Source organism: Poromitra crassiceps, assembly GCF_964638095.1.
Source record: "Poromitra crassiceps genome assembly, chromosome: 4".
NCBI classification, from domain to species: domain Eukaryota; kingdom Metazoa; phylum Chordata; class Actinopteri; order Beryciformes; family Melamphaidae; genus Poromitra; species Poromitra crassiceps.
The window spans coordinates 20,401,327-20,415,377 of record NC_139626.1 but is presented as its reverse complement, the minus strand read 5'-3'; the positions used below and the strand labels follow the sequence as shown (position 1 = coordinate 20,415,377).

Sequence of the window (14,051 nt, the reverse complement as noted above, 5' to 3'; positions counted from 1 at the left end):
CAGATGTACGTGTAAGGCAACAGTGAAAGAAAGAGGGGGGGGGGGGGGGGCACCCACACACACACAATACAATACAAATCAAATTAGGTAAACTAGTACCCATTCTAACTAGAAGGTGCAGTCAGGGCAAGTTCTGCACATACTCAGATGTAGGTATTGGGGGTATAGGATGAGTGGGTATAAGATGGTAGTGGGAATGGATGGAGTCTCTGCTGTAGTCTGTGTTCAGTGGCGGCACTCTGTAGCAGCTCTGTGGCAGGCTGGCCTGGAGGTCTGAAGGCTGTCTGGAAGCCTGCGGGAGGGGAGAGGAACTGGCTGGCTGTGGGGGGAGGGCAGGTAGGGAGCCCAGCCGCCAGCGGCTCTGTGGTGGAGGGGGAGGTGGCCGTCGAGGAGGCCGCTGTGGAAGGGCTGGTGAGTGGGCACCGTGGAGCTGGCTGGGCTGCTAATCTCTGTGAGCGCCTGCAGGGACTTGATGCAGTGTGGCTGCTTGCCATCCTGGAGACAGTCTAAACTGCTGGCCGCTGAGGCAGGCATGCATGTGATAGCAGGGTCCATCCAACTGGTCACGTTGTCCCACCTGAGACTGTGTGAGATGCCCGCTAGCCTTACCGGTCCACTGATGTGGTTAACATTATTGGAGGATGAGGAGGATGAAGAGGAGTTTGGGAGGCACCTGAAGTTGATATTAATATTGGAGGGGAGAACTCTCAGACCATCCTGCCACTCTTTCACCTTTAAGCCATCTATGGAGCCACTGTTCTCTGAGATGGGGATCCCTCCCAGTCCCGTGTTGTGCTGAGGGTGCAGATCCAGGTGTGAGGCAGCACTGGCTGAGTGGTTCAAGTGTGTGAGGTTATTGCGTGTGGGGACACTCATCCAGGAGTGTCTGGCGGCTTGCTGCTGATGACTGGCCTGGCTGTTGTGACTGCCGGGGAGGCAGGAGCTGTAGATGTCGTGGTGGGACCCGTGAGAGAGGAACCCTGGGGTCAAGGGGGTCTGATACTGCACCGAGAGCTCCTTGTCTATCAGGTCGGCCAAGGCGTTAAGGGAGACGTTGCATGGGTCAAAGCCCAAGTCATCATCCTCCTGTTTGGTGGATGAGCAAAAACCAAAGGCTGTCATTGTGGAGGAAGACACTGGTATTGTGTCAGATGTGAAGAAGCTCTGTGATTCAGGCGTCATGGGCCAGTCAGAGGCACCACGGGGGGAGCTGAGGAAGGGGGACAGCCGGCCAGCAGGGAGATGGTTTGGATGTCGGAAATTGCTGTTGTCTGAAAAGACTGGCTGGGACTCTGCTGCCACGCCCATAAAGGGTGAATGGTCTGTGAGGGCTGCCACAAGCATGGACACCACCAGGCTGGGGTTGGTTAAGCCCGGGGGGGCGCAGGGGGAGTCACTTTTGTGAATATGTTGTAAAGTCTCTCCATTTACCAGACTGGTCGATTCTGGAGGCTTGTCACTGCGACTGTTGTCACAGTTAGAGACGAAGGGGGACAGGGCAGTACCCTGGCCAGGAGCCAGCTCTGCATCTAGCCCATCTGAAGTCATAACTTCTTGATAGCAGTCTGGCAGTGGAGGGGACTTGCAGTCTTCTGAGAGCCCATTGGCTAGTTTGCTATGCCCCGCAAGTGCCCGCCACCTGTGTTTAGCATTTCCGTTGTTGATTATCTGTGTTGAGTCACTCTTTGACTTTTCTGCTGCACATGCTGGAGGTTGTCCACAGCTAGGGTTCATTTCATAGAGGTCTTGGAGAAATTTGTGCTCACACCTTCTGTGTTTCCCTGCCTGTATATCCTCTTTAGTAAAGCTAGCCGCTTTGTCCCCCTCAGCATGTAGAAACATACAATCTGCTTTGGGACACAGCATACCTTTGAGGAAGTAACTGCAGTGTTTAGTTGTGCCTAAATAAACCTTGAGTGTTCTACCATCAACAACCACATTATTCATACACTGTATTGCTGTGAGAGCATCTTCAGAGTGGATGTAAGTGACATATGCGCTGGCATTTGGCCAATGTGAACCTGCATAAGATGTGCTGTTGTTGATGATCACTTTATGGATTTTCCCAAATTTCCCAAAGTGCCTTTTTAGGATCTCGGGGTCGGCAAGCCATGGTGACATACCCAAAACAAACACCAGGTTTCTCTGGACCACTCTGAGACCTGCTAGATGCTTTCGGTTTTCCATCACCTTCTGCTTCTTCTCTTTCTCTTTCTGCTTCTGCTTCTTCTTATTTGTCATCCTTTGGGTCATCTCCTGTGACATGGGCTTGTACACAGCAGGGTCCTCTGGGTAGCGCTTTCTGCAGGCAGGGCAGAGGCCGTTCTCCTGTGTGCAGATGTGGTGCCAGCAGAAGCGACATATCTGGTAGCCGCAGGTGCAGGGGAAGAAGTTGCTGTCATCAATATCCAGCGGCTCCATGCACAGGGGGCACTTCATGGGATCGTCCTTAATCTCAGGGCTGTGGGACATCCTATGACACGGCATGGGTGTGTGTTGTAGCTGCTCTTTTCTTTGTTCTTCTTCCTCTAATGGCTTTCCGGCAGAATGGATGCCTTGCTGCCTCTCACAGATGGGGAATCTTCTTCGAATCTCTTCTTCTGATGGCAGATGACAGAACCAGTCTGTATTTAGCTAAGGGGCCGGTGACATCATCGATGACATCACAATTGCTCGAGTGACATCACTGATGACATCATCACCATAGCATAAGTGACATCATCAGTGATTTATGACATCACTGAATGATGTCACAATGTCTGACATCATCAGTGATGTCATAAATCCTTTTTGACAATTTCAAGGGGGGGAAAACTACGGTGGCCCTGAAGTGCAAAACAACGACATTAACCAAAACACAACCACATTAACCAAAACACAACACATTAACCAAAGCACAACCACATTAACCACAACACAACACATTAACCACAACACAACACATTAACCACAACACAACACATTAACCACAACACATTAACCACAACACAACACATTAACCACAACACAACACATTAACCAAAACACAACACATTAACCAAAGCACAACCACATTAACCACAACACAACACATTAACCACAACACAACACATTAACCACAACACAACACATTAACCACAACACAACACATTAACCACAACACAACACATTAACCACAACACAACACATTAACCACAACACAACACATTAACCAAAACACAACCACATTAACCAAAACACAACCACATTAACCAAAACACAACGACATTAACCAAACCACAACGACATTAACCAAACTTTTTTTTTTTACTTTTTTTTTTTTTTCTTAAACCAATTTTTTTTTTTTTTTTTTTAACCAAACTTTTTTTTTTTTACCCAACTTTTATTTTTTATTTTTTTAACCAATTTTTTTTTTTTTTTTTTTAACCAAACTTTTTTTTTTACTTTTTTTTTTTACTTTTTTTTTTTTTTTTTACAATTTATTTAGACTTTTCATTTACAACTGTAAGGCAATCATCACAAGTGTATACAACTTCGACAAGCATGAACAGACACATGGCAGCACATTCACACATAATACAGGACAGACAGGGGGAAACACAAAAATAAAAAAAAATACAATTTAAAATAAAAAAAACATAAGATGGCTAGAGACTTATTAAAGATAAATAGAGGTCTTTGGCAAAATTCGATTTAATTAATTTCAGGGACTTCATGTAGAGTTGGGTTTCATTAAAGTAGCAGGTAAAGATGGGTGGAGTTTTGATAAATTTGGCTTTATGAATAAAGAATTTAGCTAAGATTAGTAACACATTGATCATTAGGTCCAATTTTTTGTCTTCTAATATTACACCAAAAACAATACTATTGTAATAAACCTGGTTTGTTAAGTTTGTAAAGATAGCGTAATGCTGCCACCACCTTCTTTTTCCCGGTCAGATGAAGAGAATGCAACTGGAAACAGATAACGGTACAATCATATAGATTTTATTAAGACACTAATTCATTAAAACACCCCAGCAAAAGTCCCCACCCAGAGGTCAACTCCCAGTAAGCCCAGCGGCCCCCCTTCCTCCCAATAGCCAGTACTGCACGTGGATCAGGATGGCACAGCCTATCAGAACACTGCACACAGTAAAAAGCACGGCAACCCACTGCACACTATAGAACAGTATAAAAATGTAGGGCCATCAACAAGGTGCACAGCAAACCACTGCACACAATTTAAACAGGACCACTCCAAACTATGGGCCGGCACTAACCCACGTTCACTAATAATGGGAGCCAGAGAGCCCCTCTAGCTACCAGCGTTGCCTCTAAATGAGCTCCTGCTAGGACGACATGAGCAGTAGGAAACGAATAAGCAAATAAACAAGACAAAAAATTTGACCTAATGATCAATGTGTTACTACTCTTAGCTAAATTCTTTATTCATAAGGCCAAATTTATCAAAACTCCACCCATCTTTACCTGCTACTTTAATGAAACCCAACTCTACATGAAGTCCCTGAAATTAATTAAATCGAATTTTGCCAAAGACCTCTATTTATCTTTAATAAGTCTCTAGCCATCTTATGTTTTTTTATTTTAAATTGTATTTTAATTTTTTTATTTTTGTGTTTCCCCCTGTCTGTCCTGTATTATGTGTGAATGTGCTGCCATGTGTCTGTTCATGCTTGTCGAAGTTGTATACACTTGTGATGATTGCCTTACAGTTGTAAATGAAAAGTCTAAATAAATTGTAAAAAAAAAAAAAAAAAAAGTTAAAAAAAAAGTTTGGTTAAAAAAAAAAAAAAAATTTGGTAAAAAAAAAAAAAAAAAAAAAAAAGTTGGGTTAAAGCAGCTACGAGCAACTTTTTCGATTGTTATTAAACAGTATAAATTTAATATCAATGCATCACATCTTACCTCTAATAGTCGACGATACCAACGCAGATTAGTCTCGCTTGAAGCCCGAGTGAATCGGCCAGTGTTAGTGTGTCTGTAGCCAGGGCAGATCAGGAAGTGAAATGAAACGGTTTGCAGCAGCCACTTCGGCCATAACCACAAAATAACTTCCAAAAAACCTGTTAGAATATAACGAGAGATGTTCCCGCGAGTATGCGTGGCATTCACATTGTTTATGTTATGTTGCTAGGCAGCGCAAATGGCGTAAGAAGGCAGCTGCGTTTCACTTCCTGGTTTCACTTCCGCGTTTCACTTCCGGGTTACCCGGTCCGGTCGCTCTAGAGAGCCCCCTGTTGACGCGAGTTTAGACAGACTATAGACTTAATAATCACCTAAGGGAGCAATCTCAGATACACGCGGCTTTGGTCTCGTCGACTATTAGAGGTAAGATGTGATGCATTGATATTAAATTTATACTGTTTAATAACAATCGAAAAAGTTGCTCGTAGCTGCTTTAAGAAAAAAAAAAAAAAAGGTTTAAAAAAAAAAAGTTTGGTTAATGTCGTTGTGGTTTGGTTAATGTCGTTGTGTTTTGGTTAATGTGGTTGTGTTTTGGTTAATGTGGTTGTGTTTTGGTTAATGTGTTGTGTTGTGGTTCATGTGTTGTGTTGTGGTTAATGTGTTGTGGTTAATGTGTTGTGTTGTGGTTAATGTGTTGTGTTGTGGTTAATGTGTTGTGTTGTGGTTAATGTGTTGTGTTGTGGTTAATGTGGTTGTGCTTTGGTTAATGTGTTGTGTTTTGGTTAATGTGTTGTGTTGTGGTTAATGTGTTGTGTTGTGGTTAATGTGTTGTGTTGTGGTTAATGTGTTGTGTTGTGGTTAATGTGTTGTGTTGTGGTTAATGTGGTTGTGCTTTGGTTAATGTGTTGTGTTTTGGTTAATGTGGTTGTGTTTTGGTTAATGTCGTTGTTTTGCACTTCAGGGCCACCGTAGAAAACCCTTTCAGAGTACAACACAACCTGTCTATTTTGCTGCAACTCGACAGTGCTGCTTAATCCAGGACCTTACTTCCTGGAACTCGAGAGTAAAAAAACTGGTCCATTGGAGTGAATGGAGATGTCGGGACTCTGCACAGAGCCATTGTGACATCATCAGTGATTTATCACTCACTGATGACATCATCACCGATGACATCACAATTGCTTGTGACATGACTGATGACATCTCCAATGACATCACAATTGCTTGAGTGACATCACTGGTGACATCACAATTGCTCGACATCATCAGTGATGTCATCAGTAACAGCTGCCTTAAAGCGAATTCGTGCTTGTTTTGTCTATCTTCTGCTACTGATGTACCTACCCTGCATTATGATTATGATTACACACTATGGCTATTAAAATGAAAATCTTCAATCTTATCAATTGTGAAATCTTGAATTTAACCATATCAATTATGTATTTCTGTTTCTGTGTGTATTTCGAGGCTATGTGCTTGATTTCCCACTTTTGAAACATTTGATACTCAAATAAAGCAGCAGAGATCTGAGGCAGACTAGAGCTGAAACAAAAAGGTAGACATAAAACAAGACACAGTCTAATAAAGGCATGGCAACTGTGAGACAGCTTGATGTCACATGGGTTCCAGTCACGGAATGTCGGCCATCTTGACTCCCGAATTCAAAACACAACTTTTTAGTCCATGTTAACGTCTATCTGGAGGACCAGGGACGTGAGGGGTGGTGGGAGGCAGGAGGCAGAGGGTGTTCAAGCATCTACCCCTTTGCTCCTTGTCCAAGTGCCCTTTTTGTCCACGGCTGATATTACTGTCTTTCACAGGCTGTTAGTGGACTCATTTCTTAAGCTAGAGTGAAGCTGAGTGTCGGCCATCTTGGGTCCAGAATTCAAAATACAAATTTTAGTACCTGTTTTAAAGTCTAATGGGAGGAGTGCATCCATATGCGTCCAGAAAGTAACATTAGCCATATTACCTTGAAAGACAAAGAGGCACCAGACTGAAACAAAGGTTAAGAAAGTACAGGAATAGGTGGTCCATTTCTAAGCTGTTTCTGTGGCTCAGTTCAGTTGAGATCTGCTGTTAGATATGAACTTAACTTCAGTTCAGTTGAGATCTGCTATGTTAGATATTAACTTCAGTTCAGTTGAGATCTGCTATGTTAGATATGAACTTAACTTCAGGTCAGTTGAGATCTGCTATGTTAGATATGAACTTAACTTCAGTTCAGTTGAGATCTGCTATGTTAGATATGAACTTAACTTCAGTTCAGTTGAGATCTGCTATGTTAGATATAAACTTAACTTCTTGCGTTTTCCCTTGCAGCCCCCCTCCGAGGAAAAAATTAACGGAATCCTACTGGGCTTTCGGATCCGATACCGGGAGCTCCTGTATGACCGTCTCCGCAGTTACTCTGTCCGTACCGTCAACAGTCCCTCCACTACGTGGGCCGAGCTCACCGGTGAGGAACAGCAACTGCAACTAATATGACCACTTTATTAGATATTCATAATTCAACAGGTTACATTAAGATGTTCCTCATATAGACTTTGATGGCCCGTTCCAATGCAAGCAAAACAAATGACTGGTGCCATTACAAGCCACAGTGATCCATTTTGACGGTGTCAAACTAAATTTCATCCCGGGCCACATTAGCATTATGGTTGCCCTCAAAGAGCCGGTTATAAATGTAACACGATATAAATGCATCTAGTCTACTTGTTGTCCTGTGACATAATTGCTTCTGATTCAATAGAGCTCGACAGTCACGTGACTTTCCGTGACGTTTGCTGCCCCGGAAGAGAGTTCCCCATTCATTTCCTCCATAGACATTTCGAAAAATCCTTATATAACGAGTTTTAAGGCTGGAACAAAGCCAACCCGTGACCTACTGAGTGACCATAAAACATTTCACTTGGAGCAAAAACTAAAAATAACAACGGGGGGGAAATAAAAAAGAAGAAGAATCCCCACGTTTTTATTATTTGTTTTTGCGCCAAGTGAAATGTTTTATGGTCACTCACCATTCAGTAGGTCACGGTTTGGCTTTGTTCCAGCCTTAAAACTCATTATATAAGGATTTTTCGAAATGTCTATGGAGAAAATGAATGGGGAACTCTCTTCCGGGGCAGCAAATGTCACGGAAAGTCACATGACTGTTGAGCTCTATTATTATTAGTTTTTAGTAATAACTTGATAATTAATAACTAGCTCTGAAAGTAGAATTATAGGAAAAGTATTGGCAAACAGACAACTATAGTAGCCTGCAACTATTAGAACTAATTAGAATTAGAAATTGTATTGCACCAATTGTATTCTTTGCTCGCTCCGGGCTACATAAATTGAGGTGCCGAGCCGGATTTGGCCCCCGGGCCTTGAGTTTGACACATGTACAACTGTTAATTTACTCATCAAGTTAGCAGTGAGAGGATATTGTAAACAATGTTATTAAAGAGCAGCTCACAAAGCTTCACAGAGTATTGCTAATGGCTGTTATTTAAATTAAGTTGATAATGATATATTTTGGGGGAAATATCCCACTTGTAATAATAGCTCCATTGGTTTGACACACACTGTAGCCTTGCTGCTCTCCATCACTTTTCATCATTCATCCTTCCAGGTGTGAACAGCTCTGGTGATTTCCCGGCTGCTCTTCACACTTCCCAGCCAAAAGCTTTCATCGTGTGATTAGTAGCTGTCGGACACAGCTTGTTATTACCTTTACTCACCAGCCACTCTGTTTCTACTGCTCTGTTTTAACATATAGCCTGCTATCATTTCACTCCAGTCGAGTCATTCCAGGTCTCAGAGCTATGATCACTCATGACAGCAGCAATGCACTTCTCAACTACTTCAATATTGGCACTAATGCGATGAATTGTCTCTCCACTACCTCCCTCTTCTTTTCCCTCCACACATGCATGCATGCGCACACACACACACACGCACACACACACGCGCACACGCACACACGCGCACACATACACGCACACACGCACACACACACGCACGCACGCACGCACGCACACGCACAGCTCCCTACAGCATCCGGAATCTGAGCGATTCAACTATGACCCAGTACGAGCTGGACAGTAAGTTTGACTCGTGCACACACTCTCACCCAACCTCTTGTGTGAATGTCAGCTTACAGTATGTACACTCATCCACCAGGCACACAAACGCTCACGCACACTCGTAGTGTATGTACTCCCCAATCTAATTAAGCTAATGAAGTCATCTGTACGTTTCATCTCACCATATGTCTGGTGTAGCCAGCTGCCTAGAGTGCTACAGGAAGAGCACAGTGTCATTTGAGTGAAGCAAAACAAATGGAGCTTTGGTTGCTTACACTCACAGCGCGTTCACAGAGAGACTTCTGCTAAAGCCAAGAGAAGCAGTCTGAAAGGAGGCATGTTGGGACCCTGAGTACACAGCAGCCTCCCTAGTTCAACGTACTGTTTGGCTTATGTGTGTCAATTTATTTTGATAAGCACTACAAAAGCAGATGGCCACATAGTTCTCCTGTACCTCTGCACCGCAGCCCTCGACAACCCTGTCATTACAGCCTCATATAAATTACAAGGTCTTAGACGTGGAGCTTACAATACAAGCAGCATCTTTTGTGTGAAATACTGTATCATGCACTCCTAATTGTTTCATCCTCCTGCAGAGCTGAGCAAACACAAACGCTACGAGATACGCATGAGTGTGTATAATGCAGTGGGCGAGGGGCCAGCCAGCACACCACAGGAGGTGTTTGTGGGAGAGGCAGGTATGTATGCTGGCACCATTTAACCATGGTGCTTTTCCTGTCATTTTCAGTCAACACAGTCGCAAAATGCTCAAGGATTTGACCACCCTCAATGCAAGACAATGAGGCTTTTGCATAGCCACTCTTGGCACGTTGTGTATTGAAACGATCCCCTTTAGAAGCGTTCGGGGTGTAATCTGTCTTTCTTGAATATCACGGTTTTGATTGTGTAGGTTGAAGAGCTTAGGAGGATCATTTCCCATTTGTTGTCTCTGCGTTAGCCCGTAGCAGCAGTACCTGCCCACACACAGAGGAGTGACGGCAGAAATTAAAATAAACACTCGCCTCACGCAGAGACATTTCCACGTCCATTAATGTAAGCTTAATGTGTGTGATGGCCTCCCACAGTGCCCACAGCGCCCCCCCAGAATGTGGCCATTCAGTCAGCAACAGCAACCCAGCTGGATGTGACCTGGGACCCTCCACCCGTGAACGCCCAGAATGGCGACATCCAGGGCTACAAGGTAACACTCACTCTGTTGCACACACTACGTCCAGGGCTACAAGGTAACACTCACTCTGTTGCACACACTACGTCCAGGGCTACAAGGTAACACTCACTCTGTTGCACACACTACGTCCAGGGCTACAAGGTAACACTCACTCTGTTGCACACACTTAGTAACGTCCAGGGCTACAAGGTAACACTCACTCTGTTGCACACACTACGTCCAGGGCTACAAGGTAACACTCACTCTGTTGCACACACTTAGTAACGTCCAGGGCTACAAGGTAACACTCACTCTGTTGCACACACTACGTCCAGGGCTACAAGGTAACACTCACTCTGTTGCACACACTACGTCCAGGGCTACAAGGTAACACTCACTCTGTTGCACACACTACGTCCAGAGCTATAAGGTAACACTCACTCTGTTGCACACACTACGTCCAGGGCTATAAGGTAAGACTCACTCTGTTGCACACACTAATTAGTAACGTCCAGGGCTACAAGGTAACACTCACTCTGTTGCACACACTACGTCCAGGGCTATAAGGTAAGACTCACTCTGTTGCACACACTAATTAGTAACGTCCAGGGCTACAAGGTAACACTCACTCTGTTGCACACACTAATTAGTAACGTCCAGGGCTACAAGGTAAGACTCACTCTGTTGCACACACTACGTCCAGGGCTACAAGGTAACACTCACTCTGTTGCACACACTAATTAGTAACGTCCAGGGCTACAAGGTAACACTCACTCTGTTGCACACACTAATTAGTAACGTCCAGGGCTACAAGGTAACACTCACTCTGTTGCACACACTTAGTAACGTCCAGGGCTACAAGGTAACACTCACTCTGTTGCACACACTTAGTAACGTCCAGGGCTACAAGGTAACACTCACTCTGTTGCACACACTTAGTAACGTCCAGGGCTACAAGGTAACACTCACTCTGTTGCACACACTTAGTAACGTCCAGGGCTACAAGGTAACACTCACTCTGTTGCACACACTTAGTAACGTCCAGGGCTACAAGGTAACACTCACTCTGTTGCACACACTTAGTAACGTCCAGGGCTACAAGGTAACACTCACTCTGTTGCACACACTTAGTAACGTCCAGGGCTACAAGGTAAACATTCACTCTGTTGCACACACTTAGTAACGTCCAGGGCTACAAGGTAAACATTCACTCTGTTGCACACACTTAGTAACGTCCAGGGCTACAAGGTAAGACTCACTCTGTTGCACACACTACGTCCAGGGCTACAAGGTAACACTCACTCTGTTGCACACACTTAAGTAACGTCCACGGCTACAAGGTAAACATTCACTCTGTTGCACACTTAGTAACGTCCAGGGCTACAAGGTAACACTCACTCTGTTGCACACACTTAGTAACGTCCAGGGCTACAAGGTAACACTCACTCTGTTGCACACACTTAGTAACGTCCAGGGCTACAAGGTAACACTCACTCTGTTGCACACACTTAGTAACGTCCAGGGCTACAAGGTAACACTCACACACTTAGTAACGTCCAGGGCTACAAGGTAACACTCACTCTGTTGCACACACTTAGTAACGTCCAGGGCTACAAGGTAACACTCACACACTTAGTAACGTCCAGGGCTACAAGGTAACACTCACTCTGTTGCACACACTTAGTAACGTCCAGGGCTACAAGGTAACACTCACTCTGTTGCACACACTTAGTAACGTCCAGGGCTACAAGGTAACACTCACTCTGTTGCACACACTTAGTAACGTCCAGGGCTACAAGGTAACACTCACTCTGTTGCACACACTTAGTAACGTCCAGGGCTACAAGGTAAACATTCACTCTGTTGCACACACTTAGTAACGTCCAGGGCTACAAGGTAAACATTCACTCTGTTGCACACACTTAGTAACGTCCAGGGCTACAAGGTAAGACTCACTCTGTTGCACACACTACGTCCAGGGCTACAAGGTAACACTCACTCTGTTGCACACACTTAAGTAACGTCCAGGGCTACAAGGTAAACATTCACTCTGTTGCACACACTTAGTAACGTCCAGGGCTACAAGGTAACACTCACTCTGTTGCACACACTTAGTAACGTCCAGGGCTACAAGGTAACACTCACTCTGTTGCACACACTTAGTAACGTCCAGGGCTACAAGGTAACACTCACTCTGTTGCACACACTTAGTAACGTCCAGGGCTACAAGGTAACACTCACACACTTAGTAACGTCCAGGGCTACAAGGTAACACTCACTCTGTTGCACACACTTAGTAACGTCCAGGGCTACAAGGTAACACTCACACACTTAGTAACGTCCAGGGCTACAAGGTAACACTCACTCTGTTGCACACACAATATCCTTTTTTAAATATTTAATTATATTTATTTTGTGCTTAAGGAGAAACTACATGTGCTTGATGTCGAACACAATTAAATGCACATGACACTGTTATCCAGAGGGGCTTACAATGATGGCTCAAGGACATTATTCACAGGCTTAAAGGGAAACTGCATATCTTCACTTGAAGGGAGATTTGTGTTGGGGTCTGAGTTTTGATGAGAGAACGGGGTTAAAGTCAAATTCCGTGAACAGCGACTTCTTGTATGTCTTTACGCCTCTCTTCGTCTATGCAGGTTTACTTCTGGGAGTTCCAGCGTAAGAACCAGACGGAGAGGCTGCGGACCCTCTTCATGCCCGAGGGAGGGGTGAAGCTGAAGAACCTGACTGGGTACACCACCTACATGATCAGCGTGGCCCCCTTCAATGCTGCTGGGGATGGACCCCGCAGCCCCCCAACCAGGGGGCGCACTCAGCAAGCGGGTAGGGCTTTCCACTAGACACCAATACACATTTATATTAGATAAAAAACCAGTTGGGGTTTAGATAATGCTCTAGCCCCAGAGTGGTTTAAAGTTTATGCAGCAGTAAAAGAAGCTTCAGTTCCTACTTAATATTAGAAACGAGTACCACAGCGCCCCAAAATATATTCTAGTACTATTGTAGGAAGAAGAGCTGAAATATAAATACCGGGGTCAGGAAGGGGGTGACACTCTCATGCAGAAGTAATGGCATGACTAAAATAGACAAATTAGTGCATGCATGGTCACATTCAATGATTTATCAGCTTCATGTGCGTGTGGTGTTGAGGTTAGATTATCAGCTTCATGTGCGTGTGGTGTTGAGGTTAGATTATCAGCTTCATGTGCGTGTGGTGTTGAGGTTAGATTATCAGCTTCATGTGCATGTGGTGTTGAGGTTAGATTGGAGGAGCCTGAGATGTTTCACAAAATTCAATGACTGCACCATGAGAAAAAACAAGCTGAGATGCTTCTATCCCCAGAAAGCGTTTCTTTGGCAGCTTTAATGAGAAGATGATGTTAATCATTGCTGGCAGCATGCCAAACAATGTTAGTGGAACCACACACCGAGCAGAAGGTCCCAATCAGCCAGCTCATCCTGGAGTCATCTGCTCAATCTCTATTTTGTTTGAAAAGTGGATGGTATGAAAATACTTTGGATTGAACCTTGGAGATGTTATGTCCACAGGCAGGCTATGGCTAAGCCCCCATGGTTCCTTGGCCAACCTCCCACTCTCCCACGTCCCTCTTTCTCATTCTCTGCTTTCTCTCTCACTCTCTCTCTCTCTCTTTCTGTATCTAACTCATGGACTTGAATCACACTAGGGGAAAGTTGCCAGATTATTCTTCCCCATATCCACCCCTCTTTCCTGTGTACACTCATACAGTCATCTCCACATAGTTTTTGTATCCCCAAAAGCCCCTGCTTCAAGGCAAGACGTTTTTTCTTCAGTTTTGGCATATTTAATATCTCATGGTAGGAAGGAGGTAGGAGAAAGGATGCACTCCCAACTTCTTTGCTGGTCTCATGGACCACTGCCA

General features: G+C 44.4%; 1 protein-coding gene and 1 pseudogene across 2 annotated transcripts in view; one reads left to right on the top strand and one right to left on the bottom strand.

Moving 5' to 3' along the window:
• LOC310775234 (protein sidekick-2-like) overlaps positions 1–14,051 on the top strand; it is a gene marked incomplete at both ends in the record, with an annotated part of 447,718 nt that overhangs the window by 402,411 nt on the left and 31,256 nt on the right. Inside the window, 5 exon segments of the mRNA XM_083635352.1 lie at positions 7,210–7,345; positions 8,919–8,975; positions 9,554–9,655; positions 10,043–10,158; positions 12,786–12,972. Of these exon segments, the coding sequence (XP_083491478.1) occupies positions 7,210–7,345; positions 8,919–8,975; positions 9,554–9,655; positions 10,043–10,158; positions 12,786–12,972 (598 nt within the window).
• On the bottom strand, positions 144–2,472 carry LOC310774878 (CCR4-NOT transcription complex subunit 4 pseudogene; annotated as a pseudogene). Its single transcript has one exon. The product of its transcript is annotated as a CCR4-NOT transcription complex subunit 4 pseudogene (transcript).